The 17,739-nt window shown below is 67.1% G+C and overlaps 1 protein-coding gene across 2 annotated transcripts; it reads left to right on the top strand.

Moving 5' to 3' along the window:
* The first annotated feature begins 336 nt into the window (after positions 1-336).
* On the top strand, positions 337-17,154 carry RBBP8NL (RBBP8 N-terminal like). 2 transcript variants are annotated; one of them, XM_066236807.1, is made up of 14 exons: positions 337-400; positions 7,195-7,324; positions 8,882-8,924; positions 9,073-9,168; positions 9,458-9,570; positions 10,111-10,183; positions 10,782-10,912; positions 11,052-11,131; positions 12,355-12,512; positions 13,093-13,789; positions 13,998-14,124; positions 14,554-14,624; positions 14,722-14,848; positions 16,418-17,154. In XM_066236807.1, the coding sequence occupies exons 2-14, from the start codon at positions 7,264-7,266 to the stop codon at positions 16,435-16,437; spliced, it is 1,797 nt and encodes a 598-aa protein (XP_066092904.1). In that variant the 5' UTR covers positions 337-400; positions 7,195-7,263; the 3' UTR covers positions 16,438-17,154. The 2 variants fall into 2 exon arrangements, with proteins under 2 accessions (XP_066092904.1, XP_066092903.1); XM_066236806.1 differs by lacking the exon at positions 337-400 and adding an exon at positions 641-830.
* The last annotated feature ends 585 nt before the right edge of the window (positions 17,155-17,739 follow it).

Genomic DNA, 17,739 nt, shown 5'->3' with positions numbered 1-17,739 from the left:
GGGTGGGGGCAGGTGCAGAGGGCCCAGAGTGGAGCGTGGCAGGGAGCAGGGGCAGCGGCCTGGGGTGGCCGCAGCCCTCAGAGGCCAGCTCTGTCCTGCGTGTGTGCAGCTGCGAGGTCACCATGCGGAGAACAAACACACAGCCACCACGCCCAGCCCCTCCCACACCCCTGGGCCCAGCCGCACCTGGCGGGCGCCCCCAAATGGGCCCCGAGACCCTGAGATGCTCAGCCGCCAGCCTGCCTGCTGTCTTGGGCGAGGGGCAGAGGGGGCAGTGCTGGGCAGGGCGCCCCCTAGAGCACCAGAGCAGCTCCAAGCCACCGTCCACTGAGCTCTCACGGGGACAGAACCCGCACTCACTACCCTCGGTCTGCAGACAGAGGAAATCAGGGCCAGCAAGGTGAGGCCAGGGGGCTCCTGCGGCCCGTCTGCGCCCCAGGGTGACGAGACCAGCGGTCAGCTCCCTCCCGCTCGCCCCCGCCCCAGCGCCCTTCCCCGCGGCCCCGCCCCGGGCCCCGCTTCTCCTTGTTAACTGGCCATAGGCCCGGGCCACGCGGTATTCCGGGGAAACAATCCCATCTCTATGTGGGCTCAGACCTAACCCGTTCTGCCACTTTCTGCGCGATGGCAGAACCCGTCGGACGGCTTTGGGCCGACTCTGCCTCCTTTCTGCTCCCGGCAAGGAGGGCCTGGAACCTGCCGAGCCGGTTTGGCCAAAATTGTGTCTCTGCTGCCTGTGCGAGTTCACACTCTGCTCCTCCTCCTCTCTGGCGGGCCTTCTGGCTCGCAGGCGGGATGGTCCGCGGAGGTCAGCACGGGCGAGGGGCCCTGTGAGTACCTGGGGCTCCCCCGTCGGAGGCCGGGGAGGGAGGGGCCGGCGTCGCTGTGCAGGTGCTCGCTGCCCTCGCGAGGTGCCCAGGCCCCTGCTCGGCCGGGCTGGCGGAGGGTAAGGCAGACGGGCGGGAGGCGGGGTGGCCAGGCTGGAGAGAGGGGCACCCTCACCTGCTCTGGGGCACCCGGTCTAGGGAGCTGAGGCGAAGAGGGGCCCAGCGGGTCTCCCAGGCAGGGGCTGGGTGCAGAGGCGAGGCTGGGGGTGAGGGTTGGGGACACCAGGAACGGGCCGCTGGCCGGAGGCACGCCATCCTGGACCTGCCCAGCAGCTGGGCCCTCATGGGGCACAGGGTGCAGCCTCGGGAGGGGGGAGGCATGCACGGTGCATGGTCCACGGCTCAGTGTTGGCACTGTGGGGTGTGGAGGCAGCCCTCGGCTTGGTGTCTCTGGGGAGGTGGTGACACATGGCTCCTGGGGGACACAGGTCCAGCTCAGCCCCCCCAGCCAGTCCCCTCAGGGATGCAGCGGGGAAACCCACCCTCTGGAAGTCGATGTGCAAGGCCCACGGTTCCCTGAGCCACAGAGCAGCCTCAGCCCAGCTGGGAGCACCCCCGCCCTGCTCCTCTGTACATGTGGGCACACGCATGTAGGGTGCAGAGCTGTGTGTGCACGTGTGCATGCATGCACATGCGTGTGCAGCTCTCCCTGGGCCTGGGCAGTGCTGTGTGTGTGGCAGGGGAGGTGATGTGAATGTAGCACGTGTGTGCACGTCACTCGTGCGCTGGGGGTGCGCGCTAACGTGTGTTAGTATGTTGTCAGGATCCCGCTGCGTCCGTATGTGTGAGTGTGGGCGTCACATGTGTGCACGTGTGTCGTGGCTCTCTTTGTCTGGCGGATGGTAGAAACCTCCCCGGCAGTGACACATCTCTGGACGTGACCTGCCACCCTGAACTTGCCCGGGAGGTCACTAGGAAGCCTCATTTCTGCCCTGGCTGTGCCTCTTGTGAGCTGGTGACCATGACAGGTGACATCACCGGAAGATTCCGCTTCCTCATCTATAAACAGGGTTGCCACGGCCACCCCGTGGGGGAGCGTGAGACCCAGTGAGTCACTGCATGGGAAGAGCCAGCAGGTGCCTGGCATGTGGGGGCTCCCGGGCTCGCCCCTGACCACCTGTGGGTCAAATGGCCGCTGCCGCACCCACCCCGTTTGGGGAGTCCCGATAGCCTCCGACAGGTGTCAGAGGCCCTCCCTGTCCGCCTCCCGTAGCAGGGGGCGGGGCTCGCCACCTCTGCCGGCTTTCAGGACAAGGACACTGAGGCCGGGCCGGGTGACTGACCGGCCATCACCTCGGAGGTCCTCACAACAGGTGGACAGAGGCAGAGGCTGGAGTCTGTGGGGTGGGCTAATGAGCCCCTTTTCAGAAGGCCGTGCGTGTGCTGAGCCTGGGCGCACAGTAGGCGCTCTGTAAACTCGCCTGCGACGAACGTTCCGTGGGCTCTGATGGTGTGCCCGGCCCCACAGTCCGGCGGGAGGTGGAGGCAGGCAGGTCTGGGTGCAGACAGTGTATCAGGGGAGCTCTCCACACCTGGTTCCCACAGGTGGGCGCGTTGGGGTCGTCCGGGCACCCCTGCAAACGCGTAGAGCCTGGTGCCATGCTACGGAAACAGCAGCCACTGCTGCGGTTACTGTGGCAGCAGCATGCTATTTAGTAGACAGGCAGACAGACAGACAGACTGATGGCAGAGAAGGAGCAGAGTTGCGGTGTGGCACCAAGGGTCTGCCAGAGCAGGCTTGCCCCGACCAGGGGAGGTGGCAAGGAGGTGAGGAGCCCAGTGGCCCCAGCTGGCCCAGGAGCAGGGCAAGAAGCCACACCCCTGAGGCTTTGTTGCTCAACCAGACCTTCCTTGCCTGCCTGGTCCAGCCGGGGGGGCCACAGCTGAGGCCTCGGTGTCCCTCCCCTGTGTGGACCACGGTGACATCACTGGGAACAATGCTAGCCTCTTGCTCAGACTGAGAGCCCACACGGGCCTCTCCCGGCCCATGGCATCACGGGTTCCCTCGGGCGCCTCCTTTATGGGCGTGGGCCCAGCCCACAAGCCACGGCCAGGCCACCGCGGGCGCTGGAGAGGAGAGCCGCCTGTCGGGCGGGTCTGGGTAGAATTTCAGGCGCTGCGGCTCGGCCCCTCCTCGGCCCTCCTCCTCGGCCCTCCTCCTCGGCCCTCCTCGCTGCCGGCTGGCCAGCAGAGGCCTGAGCCCATGGAGGCCCCAGTTTGAAGTCTGACCTTCCGGGGGCCTCAAGACAGTCAGCACCGCAGGACCACTGGGACGCATCCTACTCCACGCAAGGCTGCATCTACAGCCCACTGGGCAGCCGGGAAGGGTGACGTGTTCTCTTTGGGCCTCAGTTTCCCCATGTGGAGAGGGGGTTCCTACCGTGTGGTCAGGGTTAGCCAGACCGCCGCGGTAGTAACGATGTGGACGGCACCCAGGAAATGGGCCGGATGGCCACTTACGCCCTGTCCACTCAAGCCCCAGCCTCCCCCAGCCTCCAGACTCAGCACCCTGCCTCCTTCAAGATGGGGACCCTGCCCAGCCCCCCTCACTTCCAGAGCCCTCACCACCTCACTCACGCTCAGCCACGGTCGGGCACCCCACCCCACCCCGGTGCTCAGAGATGTCCCACAACCCAGGCGGGTCTGATAAACAAGTTTGGGGAGCCCCATCTTCCCGCCCCTCCACCCTCCACCACACCCCCGCTGCCCTGCCCAGCTGGCTCCTCGGACCCTGCAGGGCACGATGGGACCTCACCCTGCCCTCCGCATCCAGAAGTCCAGGCTCCTCGGTACTCCGACGCTCAACCGGCTGAGAGCCAGGCTGTTTCCGGACAGGCGGCCCTAGCCCTATGCTCACCACCCCTGGCTTTTCTTGGGGTCACGAGGCCTGCTCCCCTCAGGCAGAGCGGCTGTTACTCCCACCCCTGGGCACCTGCCAGCCCCACTGTCGAGAGCCCGGAGCCTCCTGCATCCGATGTGCTCAGCGGGCTGGCTTTCGGGGGTCTGCTCCGATCTTCCGTGTCACACAGTAGTGGCAGCAGGGGTTTGGGTCTGGGGTCCGTCGTTTCTCTGGCCACAGATATACAGCCGCTGGCATGTGAGGGTTTCCAGTTTGGGGGCTGCTTTGTAGGGTGCTGCTGCAAAGGACGTCTTCAGGGCAACCTGTGGAAGGCCAGTGAGACCCTGTCCCCTTTGGTGGCCATGACGAGATGTCAGGCACAACCTTGTGCGATGGGCCAGGGGGGAATTCTGAGCAGAGGTCTCCAGGGCCTGCAGCGTGTGTCCTGGGGGCAGGCAGAGGCGGGGAGCCAGGTGCAGCCGCCCCAGAGATGCGCCAGGGTCCCACGGCAGCGGGGGTCCCGTGGGGGCGTGGGCCTGGTGGGCGTGGCAGAAAAGGAGAGCTGGGGTTCTGGGCGTTAAGTAGAAGTCCAGCCGCCAGCGGCTCCTGAGGGGTCCGTGCGGGAGGGCAGCAGGAGAGGGCTCAGGAGTTACAGGAGACTGGCCGTCGGTTTGCTGGGGTCCAGCGGCACCCCACGGTCTCCTCGGGGGTCCGTGCAGGAGGCCAGCAGGAGAGGGCTCAGGAGTCACAGGAGACTAGCCGTCGGTTTGCTGGGGTCCAGCGGCACCCCCGTGGTCTCCTGAGGGGTCCGTGCGGGGGGCCAGCAGGAGAGGGCTCAGGAGTTATAGGAGACTGGCCGTCCGTGCAGGGGGCCAGCAGGAGAGGGCTCAGGAGTCACAGGAGACTGGCCGTCAGTTTGCTGGGGTCCAGCGGCACCCCCGTGGTCTCCTGAGGGGTCCGTGCGGGAGGCCAGCAGGAGAGGGCTCAGGAGTCACAGGAGACTGGCCGTCAGTTTGCTGGGGTCCAGCGGCACCCCCGTGGTCTCCTGAGGGGTCCGTGCGGGAGGCCAGCAGGAGAGGGCTCAGGAGTCACAGGAGACTGGCCGTCGGTTTGCTGGGGTCCAGCGGCACCCCCGTGGTCTCCTGAGGGGTCCGTGCGGGGGGCCAGCAGGAGAGGGCTCAGGAGTCACAGGAGACTGGCCGTCGGCTTGCTGGGGTCCAGCGGCACCCCACGGTCTCCTCGGGGGTCCGTGCAGGAGGCCAGCAGGAGAGGGCTCAGGAGTCACAGGAGACTAGCCGTCGGTTTGCTGGGGTCCAGCGGCACCCCCGTGGTCTCCTGAGGGGTCCGTGTGGGAGGTCAGCAGGAGAGGGCTCAGGAGTCACAGGAGACTGGCCGTCGGTTTGCTGGGGTCCAGCGGCACCCCCGTGGTCTCCTGAGGGGTCCGTGTGGGAGGTCAGCAGGAGAGGGCTCAGGAGTCACAGGAGACTGGCCGTCGGTTTGCTGGGGTCCAGCGGCACCCCACGGTCTCCTCGGGGGTCCGTGCAGGAGGCCAGCAGGAGAGGGCTCAGGAGTCACAGGAGACTAGCCGTCGGTTTGCTGGGGTCCAGCGGCACCCCCGTGGTCTCCTGAGGGGTCCGTGCGGGGGGCCAGCAGGAGAGGGCTCAGGAGTCACAGGAGACTGGCCGTCGGCTTGCTGGGGTCCAGCAGCACCCTGTGGTCTCCTCGGGGGTCCGTGCGGGAGGTCAGCAGGGGAGGGCTCAGGAGTTACAGGAGACTGGCCGTTGGTTTGCTGGGGTCCAGCAGCACCCCCGTGGTCTCCTGGGGGGTCCGTGCGGGAGGCCAGCAGGAGAGGGCTCAGGAGTCACAGGAGACTGGCCGTCGGTTTGCTGGGGTCCAGCGGCACCCCCGTGGTCTCCTCGGGCTAAGGACCAGGAGGGGCTGCCCCCGCTGGACTGGAGGCCAGACACAGAATGAAAGAGGGTTGGGGTCTGGACCCAGGCAGGCAGGACGGGACTCACTCCGTTCATTGTGAGACTCAGGGCTCCAGAGAACTGGCGGCAGCAGACCTCACCCCTGCAGCAGCGGTGCAGGGGGCTTGGGGCGGTCTCAGGAAATGCGGACCCAGGGTCAAAGTTAGCACCCCGAGTCTTCAGACCCGAGGTGGGCATGGGGCGTGCCGGGCCTCAGTGCCCCTGACGCGCACACACACACAGAACACGTGCATGCACACCCAGCACACAGAACACGTGCACGCACACCCAGCACACAGAACACGTGCACGCACGCACATACACACAGAACACGTGCACGCACACACATACACACAGAACACGTGCACGCACATACACACAGAACACGTGCACGCACACACATACACACAGAACACGTGCACGCACGCACATACACACAGAACACGTGCACACACACCCAGCACACAGAACACGTGCACGCACACCCAGCACACAGAACACGTGCACACACACATACACACAGAACACGTGCACGCACACCCAGCACACAGAACACGTGCACGCACGCACATACACACAGAACACGTGCACGCACACCCAGCACACAGAACACGTGCACACACACACATACACACAGAACACGTGCACGCACACCCAGCACACAGAACACGTGCACGCACACACATACACACAGAACACGTGCACGCACACCCAGCACACAGAACACGTGCACGCACACACATACACACAGAACACGTGCACGCACGCACATACACACTGATCACGTGCACGCACGCACATACACACAGAACACGTGCATGCACACCCAGCACACTGCGGGCCCAGGGCATGCACGCAGCCAGCCTGAGTGAGTGCCCCCCTCCCCTGCACTGAGGCTTGAGCGCTGGGGGCCCCCGGGCGCCCAGCAGCCAGCAGCGCCCCGACCCCTCACAGAAGGAACTGGAAGAGAGACGTCCGCAGAAGGGCTCTGCATGTTGCAACCGGCTAATGGGTTCACAGAGCAGGTCATGGGCGCCCCAAGCCACTGCCGGCCCGGCCCAGCGGAGGCTCCTGACCGGTGGCCCAGCGGAGGCTCCTGACCGGTGGCCCACCCTCTCCCAGGCCTGGGGCCAGTCTGCAACCACAGACTGCAGATGGGGGGGTAGGAGCTGGGAAAGAGGGGGACCTGCTTTGCGGTGAGACCAGAATTAGGTGGTGGCGATGAAGTGGACAGGCCCCATCCCCTCTGTCCACTCCAAGTTCCCCTAGAGAACGCATGCTGAGAGCAGGACAGTGAAGGTGACCCCACTGGGTCCTCAGTGAGGACATGACCCAGTGGGGCTAGTGTGGGGTGGCCCACAGGACAGGACATCCCCACCAACACCCACAGGGCCAGCGCTCATCTCCTCTCCGGACAGTGGCCTATGACCAGAGCCTGCGGCCCCCCAGGCCCCTTCTCAAGCCAACGCACCCCCTCTCCCCCCTTCATGCTCCACAGGCTGGAAGCAGAGGGACGGTAGGATTGGGGTCCATCCTGCACCCCGAGCGGAGGACCTGGGCCAAGGCCATGGAGAGCTTCATGGAATCCCTGAACAGACTGAGGGACCTCCACGAGAAGGAGGTCCTGGGTGCGTGGCGTGGGGCATGGGGGGGTGGCTGTGGAGAGGGACAGGAGGTGCCCGGGCTCTGGGTGCGTGGCGTGGGGCAGGGCCTGGGGGGGTGGCTGTGGAGAGGGACAGGAGGTGCCCCGGGCTCTGGGTGCGTGGCGTGGGGCAGGGCATGGGGGGGTGGCTGTGGAGAGGGACAGGAGGTGCCCCGGGCTCTGGGTGCGAGGCGTGGGGCAGGGCATGGGGGGGTGGCTGTGGAGAGGGACAGGAGGTGCCCCGGGCTCTGGGTGCGTGGCGTGGGGCAGGGCCTGGGGGGGTGGCTGTGGAGAGGGACAGGAGGTGCCCCGGGCTCTGGGTGCGTGGTGTGGGGCAGGGCCTGGGGGGTGGCTGTGGAGAGGGACAGGAGGTGCCCTGGGCTCTGGGTGCATGGTGTGGGGCAGGGCATGGGGGGGTGGCTGTGGAGAGGGACAGGAGGTGCCCCAGCTCTGGGTGCGTGGTGTGGGGCAGGGCTAGGGGGGTGGCTGTGGAGAGGGACAGGAGGTGCCCCGGGCTCTGGGTGCGTGGCGTGGGGCAGGACCTGGGAGTGGGGAGGTGGCTGTGGAGAGGGACAGGAGGTGCCCCAGCTCTGGGTGCGTGGTGTGGGGCAGGGCATGGGGGGGTGGCTGTGGAGAGGGACAGGAGGTGCCCGGGCTCTGGGTGCGTGGTGTGGGGCAGGGCCTGGGAGTGGGGGGTGGCTGTGGAGAGGGACAGGAGGTGCCCCGGGCTCTGGGTGCGTGGCGTGGGGCAGGACCTGGGAGTGGGGGGGTGGCTGTGGAGAGGGACAGGAGGTGTCCCGGGCTCTGGGTGCGTGGTGTGGGGCAGGGCATGGGAGTGGGGGGTGGCTGTGGAGAGGGACAGGAGGTGCCCCGGGCTCTGGGTGCGTGGTGTGGGGCAAGACCTGGGAGTGGGGGGTGGCTGTGGAGAGGGACAGGAGGTGCCCGGGCTCTGGGTGCGTGGTGTGGGGCAGGGCATGGGAGTGGGGGGTGGCTGTGGAGAGGGACAGGAGGTGCCCCGGGCTCTGGGTGCGTGGCTTGGGGCATGGGAGTGGGGGGTGGCTGTGGAGAGGGACAGGAGGTGCCCGGGCTCTGGGTGCGTGGCGTGGGGCCTGGGAGTGGGGGGTGGCTGTGGAGAGGGACAGGAGGTGCCCCGGGCTCTGGGTGCGTGGCGTGGGGCATGGGAGTGGGGGGTGGCTGTGGAGAGGGACAGGAGGTGCCCCGGGCTCTGGGTGCGTGGCATGGGGCATGGGAGTGGGGGGTGGCTGTGGAGAGGGACAGGAGGTGCCCGGGCTCTGGGTGCGTGGCGTGGGGCCTGGGAGTGGGGGGTGGCTGTGGAGAGGGACAGGAGGTGCCCCAGGCTCTGGGTGCGTGGCGTGGGGCCTGGGAGTGGGGGGTGGCTGTGGAGAGGGACAGGAGGTGCCCCGGGCTCTGGGTGCGTGGCGTGGGGCAGGGCATGGGGGGGTGGCTGAGGAGAGGGACAGGAGGTGCCCCGGGCTCTGCTGCATGGTCTGACCCTCCGCCCGTCCTCCACCCCCCCCCCCAGGCCTGCAGAACAAGCTTGTAGAACTGAACTCGGAGCGGTGCCGGTGAGTCAGGACGGCCTGGCCTGGTGGAGCAGGCGTGAAGGACGGTGGCTGGCCGGCCGCTCCCTCTGTTCTCCCAAATGCCAGGGTGCCCCCCCCGGATGCATGGGGGGGCAGGGCAGAACCCTCACCCAGGCTCGTCCCCCCACAGGGATGCCCAGAGGGTGGAGGAGCTCTGTGCCAAGAACCACCAGCTCAGGGAGCAGCAGAGGGCTCTGAAGGACAATGTCCGGGTGCTGGAGAACCGGTGAGCCCAGGAGACGGCTACCTGCCGCCGAGCTCACGGTGGGGGTGGGGCAGCTCCGGGGACGAGCTGACACTGGACAGCCCCACCCCCGCCCCCTGCACTGCGGGACTGCTCAGAGCCTTAAGTCAACTGCATTTCCCAGGGTCCTCTGCAGCCTCAATGGGTAGGAGATGGGGCGGAGCTCCCACAATTTGGGAGGGGTGAGGGTACATCCCGGGAGGGTCTCAGCCCCTCTGTGGACCTCAGCCTCCCTCCTCAAAGTGGACCCTTGCCTCCCCCACTCCCGCAGGCTGCGGGCCGGCCTGTGTGACCGCTGCACCGTCACCCAGGAGCTGGCCAGGAAGAAGCAGCAGGAGTTTGAGAGCTCCCTCCTCCAGAACTTGCAACATGTCTTCATCCTCAGTGAGCCCCGCCCCTGCTGCCCCGTCCTGTGGGGGCCAGTGACCTCCCCAGGGCCTTTGCGGCCTGACACGGGGTCACGGGGAGAGGGGAGAAAGCGACCCTTCTGTCAGTGGGCACCCCACACCCCAATGTACAAATGTACAATTTACAAATCCCCCTGTTGGCCCCAGCATGTCCCTCATCTGTCTGTCCCGTGGGCTGGGGCATCCCTGTTCTCTTAGGGCCTCAACAGCTTCCTCCCTGCAATGAGGAGAAGCCCCCTGAAGCCCCCTTTTCCTTTGGGGGGGTGCCCCAGGGAAAGCTCCTGGGAGGAGGGGCCCCACCCCTTTCCACAGCCTCAAGACTGACACTGCACACTCTGTCACATCCAACCACCCATTCGGGACAACAGGCACTCATGGGGGCACCTGCCCCGTGCCAGGCCCGACCTGGGGGGGGCAGCACAAAGCAGGAGGCTTGTCCCGGGGGCTGTGAGGACCCCTCTGCCGTCTGTTTGTGGACCCCCTCCTCCAGCCCCACGCTAATCAGTGCCTTCTGCAGCCAACGAGATGACCCGGCTGCAGGAGGAGAATGAGTCCCTGAAGGAGGAGGTGACGAGACTGCGGGGCCTGGGGTGAGTGGGGACGGCGTCCGGGACCTGAACACCCCGGTCCTGCACACTCTGCCCACAGCGGGCACCTGGCACATGGGGTCCTCTGAGCACCAGGACCCCGTGGGGGACTGGCCCAGGCCTGGGGCGGGGATATCCCGAGCCATGCACCACGCGGCTGATTCCCAGCCTTGGGTAATGAGTACAGGTGTCCTGTGAGCAGACAGGAGCCCAGTGGACCCCCGAGAAACAGGGCTGAGTCCTCCGCGCCCACTTAGGGGACCCCCCCCAGGGACCGGGCCATTCACCACGCGGCTGATTCCCAGCCTTGGGTAATGAGTACAGGTGTCCTGTGAGCAGACAGGAGCCCAGTGGACCCCCGAGAAACAGGGCTGAGTCCTCCGCGCCCACTTAGGGGACCCCCCCGGGATGCTGGTATTTGCGAGGAGCGGGGAGGACTGCTCAGCCCCTCCAGTGTGAGCCCTGGTGGTGGGGTCTCGGGCAGTGTCCAAAGAGCTCTTTCGAGATCACCTGGGTGGCTCACCCCCCAGGAGGGCACCCACCCTGGCCTTTCTGATCGTCTCTTGGGGGCACTGCCCTCGCCCCTCCCCTCGGGAGACAGGCCCAGACCCCAGGGCAGGGAAGGCGCCTTGGGCCCCGCCTCGCCCCCACTGCTCGCCTCCCCGGGCGCCCGGAAGGCCGTCACGGAGAAGCTCCCGGGAGGCTGCGAGGAGTCCGAGGACCACCCCCCAGGTGCGGGTTCCCCGGGGAGGAGGTGCTGGGGGGGGCGGCAGAGAAGAGGGGGCCGGACACCACAGGACGGAGGAGCCCTCCGGGCAAGGGGGCAGAGCCGCTGCCCAGCCTGTCCCACCCCCTGCTCTTCCTCCCACAGAAAAGCTGGGGCACAGGACATCTCCAGTGGCCAGACTCTCCCCGGGGGCCAGCCTACCTGAGCCTCGGGCCCCGGACATGGTGAGGGCGGGGACCCCGATTGGGGCCGGTCCACTGTAGCCCAGCCCCGCTGGCCCCCCGTCTGTCCTCTGTGAGGCCAGTCCACTCCAGCCCCAGCCCCGCTGGCCCCCGTCTGTCCTCTGTGAGGCCAGTCCACTGTAGCCCAGCCCCGCTGGCCCCCTGTCTGTCCTCTGTGAGGCCAGTCCACTGTAGCCCAGCCCCGCTGGCCCCCTGTCTGTCCTCTGTGAGGCCAGTCCACTGTAGCCCAGCCCCGCTGGCCCCCCGTCTGTCCTCTGTGAGGCCAGTCCACTCCAGCCCCAGCCCCGCTGGCCCCCTGTCTGTCCTCTGTGAGGCCAGTCCACTGTAGCCCCAGCCCCGCTGGCCCCCCGTCTGTCCTCTGTGAGGCCGGTCCACTCCAGCCCCAGCCCCGCTGGCCCCCCGTCTGTCCTCTGTGAGGCCAGTCCACTGTAGCCCCAGCCCCGCTGGCCCCCCGTCTGTCCTCTGTGAGGCCAGTCCACTGTAGCCCAGCCCCGCTGGCCCCCTGTCTGTCCTCTGTGAGGCCAGTCCACTCCAGCCCCAGCCCCGCTGGCCCCCCGTCTGTCCTCTGTGAGGCCAGTCCACTGTAGCCCAGCCCCGCTGGCCCCCTGTCTGTCCTCTGTGAGGCCAGTCCACTCCAGCCCCAGCCCCGCTGGCCCCCTGTCTGTCCTCTGTGAGGCCAGTCCACTGTAGCCCCAGCCCCGCTGGCCCCCCGTCTGTCCTCTGTGAGGCCGGTCCACTCCAGCCCCAGCCCCGCTGGCCCCCTGTCTGTCCTCTGTGAGGCCAGTCCACTGTAGCCCAGCCCCGCTGGCCCCCTGTCTGTCCTCTGTGAGGCCGGTCCACTGTAGCCCAGCCCCGCTGGCCCCCTGTCTGTCCTCTGTGAGGCCGGTCCACTGTAGCCCAGCCCCGCTGGCCCCCCATCTGTCCTCTGTGAGGCCAGTCCACTGTAGCCCCAGCCCCGCTGGCCCCCTGTCTGTCCTCTGTGAGGCCAGTCCACTCCAGCCCCAGCCCCGCTGGCCCCCTGTCTGTCCTCTGTGAGGCCGGTCCACTGTAGCCCAGCCCCGCTGGCCCCCTGTCTGTCCTCTGTGCCACCCGGGGACCCCTGAGCTCCCCCTGACGCGGGCGCAGGCAGGCAAGGCTCAGAGTGGGGCGTGACCTGCCCGAGGTCACACAGAGCGCGAGGGCTGACCGCCGTCCACTCTGTGCAGAGCCCGCAGCGAATCTCCAACCAGCTGCACGGGACCATCGCCGTGGTGCGGCCGGGGGCCTGGGTCTGCTCCGCTGACCGGGCCACCCCCAACGGGACGCCCCCTGCCGGGAGCAGCCCGCCCAGCCCGCCTCACGAGCTTGGCCTCCCCCTGAACAGGTGAGGTCCCGCCCGCCCCCGCCCGCCGCCACCACCAGATGTGGCCTCAGCTGCACATCTATCTCCCCTCGAGTCCCACGTTGGGGGGAAGGGTCCAGCAGCCCTCCCGTGACCCCCTGAGGGTCCCCCCGAGCTCCGGCCCTCCCGTGACCCCCTGAGGGCCCCCCCCGAGCTTCAGCAGCCCTCCCATGACCCCCTGAGGGTCCCCCCGAGCTCCGGCCCTCCCTGGGCTTCTCTCTCTCGGGCCCCCTGCCCTCGCACAGTTCCCCTGGGAACCCCTCCTGAACAGCCAGGAGGGGGCAGGGGACAAGCGGGTAGGAGACGGGGCGCACACCCTGGGTGAGGGCAAGCAGCTGACCCCCAGGACAGGGAGAGGCCTCAGACCCCAGGGTCCAGCTGACCACTGCCCAGGCCACATGGCTTGGCCTCCAGTGCTGGGGGCCAGGAAGCCACCATCTCCCTCTCTGCCCTGCGGCCTGGGCAGCTCTCCTCCCCTCCCTGGGCCCTGGGTCCTCTCCTGTGAAGAGGGGGTGACCTGTGGGCCCCGGTCGTTGGTTTCTTCCTCTCCTGCCTTCCACAGCTTCCTGCGAGCCTCCCGGCCCCCCTCCCTGACCTACGAGTCCCTGAAGCACCCCCTCCAGGCCGACGCCCACCTGTCCCTGAAGCTCCGGAGCCCCCACAGAAGTCCGCGGGTCCCTGCCGCGGCCCCCGGCCGCCCCCGGCACCAAGGCCTGAAGGCTGGAGAGGAAGACGCCTGGGAGGAGCCCTTGGGCCTGCTGGGCCTGCCGGGTGCCCTGGTGGACATGCGGGATCGGCGTCTGGAGGGGGCACTGAGCCTGCTCCTGGCCCAGCAGCTGCAGGCACGGGGACAGGCGGGGGGCGCCAAGCTAAGGGGCCCCCCCAGACCGGGGGAGACGCTGCCTTCCCCTCCGGTCGGCTCGGACTCTGAGGGACCAGAGGGTGAGGCGGTCAGGGCGGCTCTGCCTGGGAGGCGGCACCCACGGCCCACAGGCCCAGGCAGCCCCAGGGGGAAGGAGGCCGCAGCCACCCAGGACCACATTCCAGACAAGCCCCTGGACCTGTCAGAGTGGGGCCGGAGCAGGGACGCCCCCAAGCCCATGGGCCACCCAGAGCCACTCAGCCCCCAGACGGCCCACACCCCCAGTCCTGAGCCACCCCGGGGAGTGGAGACACCTGCTCCATCTGGACCTTGGGGGCGCAGCAGTGACACCCAGGGGGCCAGAGCACCAGAGTCGGAAGAGCCCCCCACTCTGGAGGTGAGGCCCAGCCCTGTCGGCCTCCGTGTCCCCAGGGAGAAAGCCTGGCTGCCCGCCTCCCACCAGCAGGACACGGCCGCCCCTCCAGCCGCCGCCCCTCCAGCGGCCGCCCAGCCAACGCCCCACGGCTGTGCCCATGGCTGGGTGGGGAGCCAGGCAGTCTCTTCAAATGAACCCAAGTCGCTTACAGTACTTGCTTTTCTCCCAGAACCCCCCACATCCTCTCCTAGGGCCCCAGCCCAGCCTCCCTTCTCCGGGCAGGACAGGAGATGAGTCCAGAGAGAGGTCAAAACCATCCCCACACCCACAGAGGCCTGATGCTGATATCCACCCAGGTGAGTGGGGCCACAGAAAGGAAGGGGAGTGCGGTGGTCGGCATCGGATGGGGGTAACTGTCTCAGGGCCTGACGGGCCAAACCCCGGGGTCCGGGGCTCAGTCCCCCACAGGTGGACCTAGGAAGGAGTTAGGGTCAAGGCAGGCACACCTCTGACCACCGGCAGAGAAGGAAAGGGTCCTAGGAATGAGGGCCTAGGGGCAGCAGGTGAGCTCCCCATTACACGGTGCCCAAGCCTGGGGGCATTCCAGCCGGAGGAAGACAGGGCCAGGGTCGGCCCGAGGGCAGGCTGCTTGACGCTCTGGGCCTCAGTGTCCCCCTCTGCAGAGCTGCTGTCACTGGTCCTAGTCTGCCAGGTCAGTGAGACCCCCGCTTCCACTAGCCTCCCAGGCCACCAGCCCGGCCTGACCCACACCCTGTGTCCTGCAGAACTCAGCAAGGTCGAGGGGCAGCGGCCAGCACCAGACGAACCGGATGAGCTGGACGCCTCGGACAGTGAGGTGGGTGGGCCCCGGGCTCAGGTGGGGCCCTCTGAACCAGGGCAGCCCCAGGCTTAGGGGGAGGGTCCCGGCCCTGACCGCACCCCGCGCCCCTCAGGTGGGCCTGAGCCCCGAGGCAGAGGCCACACCAGGAGAGAGGCCCAGGTGTTTCTGCAGCAAGGAGCCCAGGCACGGCCCGCCGCAGAAGAGGAAGCGGACCTTGTCCTCTGACCTGTGGGACACAGGTACATGGCCAGGGGCCGTGGGAGGGGGGCGTTGCTGCAGCCCCAACGGCCCCACCCCACCTTCCTGGCCACCCGGGAAATGTGTCCTCAGACTGACTGGAACCCAGACCTCGGAGCTCTCCTGGGGCAGGCCCCGTGAGAGGGGGGACCAGGGCTGGGCCTGGGTGATTCCTGACCCACTTCCTCCTGGTGGCTAGCCCTGGCCTGTCCCTTCCACCTGGAGGGATGGGGACTCCTGGACCCTGCTGGCCCCTTTCAAAGAGGAGCGGGGGGGGGGGGGAGTGCCGGCCAGGGAGGACGGGGTGTGTCTGTTCCCCACTAGAGAAGTGGGGGTGCTCCAGTGTTTGCCGAGGGCGGCGCCTGTGGGCCCGGCTCCTCCCAGCAGGGCAGCAGGATCAGGGGCCCCGGCCCGAGGGTATCAGGACACCCCCAACTTCCTGCTCCGGCCACAGAGGCAGCTCAGGCCGGGCCTCCAAATGCCCGCCCAAGAGAGCCTCTGAATGCCTGAGCTAATCAGGGATACCGCCCAGGTGTTTGTCCAAGCAGGTCCGCCACTGGGCGGGCTGGGCTGTGGCCACCACAATGCACCATTGTTGCCAGGAAGGTGACCGAGGCCTGTGTTTGCTCGGGCACCCGTGGAGGAGGCCAGTGCACCTGTCTGATTTTGAGGCACTTCCTGCTGAGCACTATTTGGAAACTGTGTGGCGGGCGTGGCCCACAGGGGTGTGCAGGTGTTTGCTCCACCCTGCCCTCTGAGCCGCTACCCCCCTAGCCTGTTCCTCCCACCTGGGCCGCCAGCGCAGGCAGGAGCTCCCCAGCATACACCGGCAACCCTCATCCCAATGCCACACTGGTGGCCACTGAGAACAGTGCCTCTGCCCAGCTTGTGGCCAGCACCGCTAATGTGCCAGACAAGGGCACCACATGGCTCAGCACCACGGGCAGCACCCTTACAGCTTGTGCCTGTGGAGACAGCAGCCCCAGGTCACCACTGCCTCTGGGCCTCAAGACCCTGCCTCCCACGATGGATCTTGTAGTCTTGTAGGTGGGGAAACTGAGGCACAGAGAGGTGAGGGAACTTGCCCAGGTCACAAAGTTGGTACGTGAGGTCAGGATTCCAACCTGGTTCTCACCCAGGTCTGATCCTGGTTCTGCATCAGAGACAGACCTGGGGCCCAGCCCACTGGCAGGTCCTTCCTGCAAGAGTCCCAGGGACCTGACGCCCTGGCCGGTGGGCCCTGCTTGAAGGCACCCAGCCAAGAGTCTCAAGGATTCCGAGAGCATTTCCCAAAATGTGCCGGGCGCTCTCCAAAGCAGCGAGGGAGACTCCAGCACTGGGTCAGCTTCAGGGTCACGCTCCAGGGGAGGGGCTCCAATCTCCCACCAAACCCCCAAGGGTTCACCGTCCAATCAGGTCACTGCGGCTCCAGTGCCCGTTGATGTCAGGACAAGTGTGGACTTTCAAATACCCATGCCCTCAAGGCCTTGGGAGAGACACATGTCGTTTCATGGAAGGACACACACCACCACCGCCATGCATCTCAGTCTAACTTCAGCCCATTCCCCCAGCCTCCAAGAAGCCATCCTGAGGGAGAAGGACCCCCAGGGGAGCCCTTGATGACAGCCGAGAGGCCCAGGACCTCAGGACCCCGAGGACAGCTGCTATTGCTGGGAGGAGACCTATCATGCTGTGCCCAGGGCACCACGGCCTGCCCACCATCTGCCCAATGCCAGGACCGTCCACACAACCAGCCCAGCCTAGCTCAGGGGAAAGGGAACTGGGTCCTGGCCACATTCTCGAGAGGTGCTGAGAAGGCCGAGAGGGAGTCCTTAGCCGGCCTTTCAAACCATTCCATCTCCACCTCTCCTGAGACTGACCTGCTGGAGCCGCCAGCCCTGCCCTCTCCATGGTACCTGCTCCCTCGTGGGGTGCAGGGGTTCCAAGGCACAGGAAGCAGGAATCCCCAAACCCCAGCCCAGCCCCACCCCTGCAGCACACGGACTGCTCTTACTGGGCAACGCCCCCAGCCCCCTCCCACCCTCCCAGACTCCAATGGCATCCTGAACTCCGAGGGCCCCGGGCTCAGACCAGCCTTTTCATGACCAGCACGGAGCTGCAAGCGGCGGCGGTCTTGAGCGCCCCCTTGTGGAACCCCACAATCAGGCGCTGCGCGTTGAGGGCGCAGGAAGGCCCAGGACACACACGGAGGGAAGGCTGGCCCGCGGGTGGGCAGGCCCGTGGTGCAGCACTTTCACAGTGAGGGTCCCCCCCACCCGGGCGCTGGGAGAATAAAGGTGCAAAGAAGGATGGCGTGTGTGGCTACTGGGGTTGGGGTCAGCTGGGCTGACCTCCGCCTGGGCAGGTGACTTAAATGCCTCCAGGGTCAGAAAGATGACTCCCTTACAGGAGGGCAGGAGCAAAACCGAGCAGAGCATTTCAGGGAAAGGACTCCCTCTGGGGACATCCAGGAGACAGAACGGATAGTGTGCACAGTCCCCCCCCACACACACACACACACATACACACAGCCCCTTCTCACTGGCACCCCAAGTCCCTGGCCGCACATCTGCCACTGACTGGTCAGCCCTCGGCAGGGCGGCCCACCCAGGATTCCAGCTTCAGCATTCAGGTTATTGTGCCTCCTTGGCTGTCGTCACTGAAAGAAGGTGTGTCTCAGAGGCCTCCAGGAAAGGAGTTTAAACAGGCTCCTGGGCCCATCCCAGAGCCACCCGATCAGGGCTTGAGAAGCTCTGTGGGGCAACTTCCCTACACAGGAAGTTTGAGGACTGTCCCTTCCAGGACAAAGGCAGGACACGGGGCAATGACTGGACTGGGTGAGGCCTGGGGCAAACTGGGGTGCAGGCCTGGCACACGTGCACATGAAACCTCC

The sequence above is a fragment of the Saccopteryx bilineata genome, chromosome 6, assembly GCF_036850765.1.
Source record: "Saccopteryx bilineata isolate mSacBil1 chromosome 6, mSacBil1_pri_phased_curated, whole genome shotgun sequence".
Classification (NCBI taxonomy): Eukaryota; Metazoa; Chordata; class Mammalia; order Chiroptera; family Emballonuridae; genus Saccopteryx; species Saccopteryx bilineata.
Note: the sequence above shows the minus strand (reverse complement) of the source record. Positions and strands in the feature narration are given on the sequence as shown.

Bases quoted from the DNA above. Each gene is read 5' to 3' on its own strand.
- RBBP8NL (XM_066236807.1), top strand. From the start codon at position 7,264: ATGGAGAGCTTCATGGAATCCCTGAACAGACTGAGGGACCTCCACGAG. The intron at 10,913-11,051 runs GTGCGGGTTCCC...TTCCTCCCACAG, and splicing joins GTCCGAGGACCACCCCCCAG to AAAAGCTGGGGCACAGGACA. The intron at 11,132-12,354 runs GTGAGGGCGGGG...CACTCTGTGCAG, and splicing joins AGCCTCGGGCCCCGGACATG to AGCCCGCAGCGAATCTCCAA.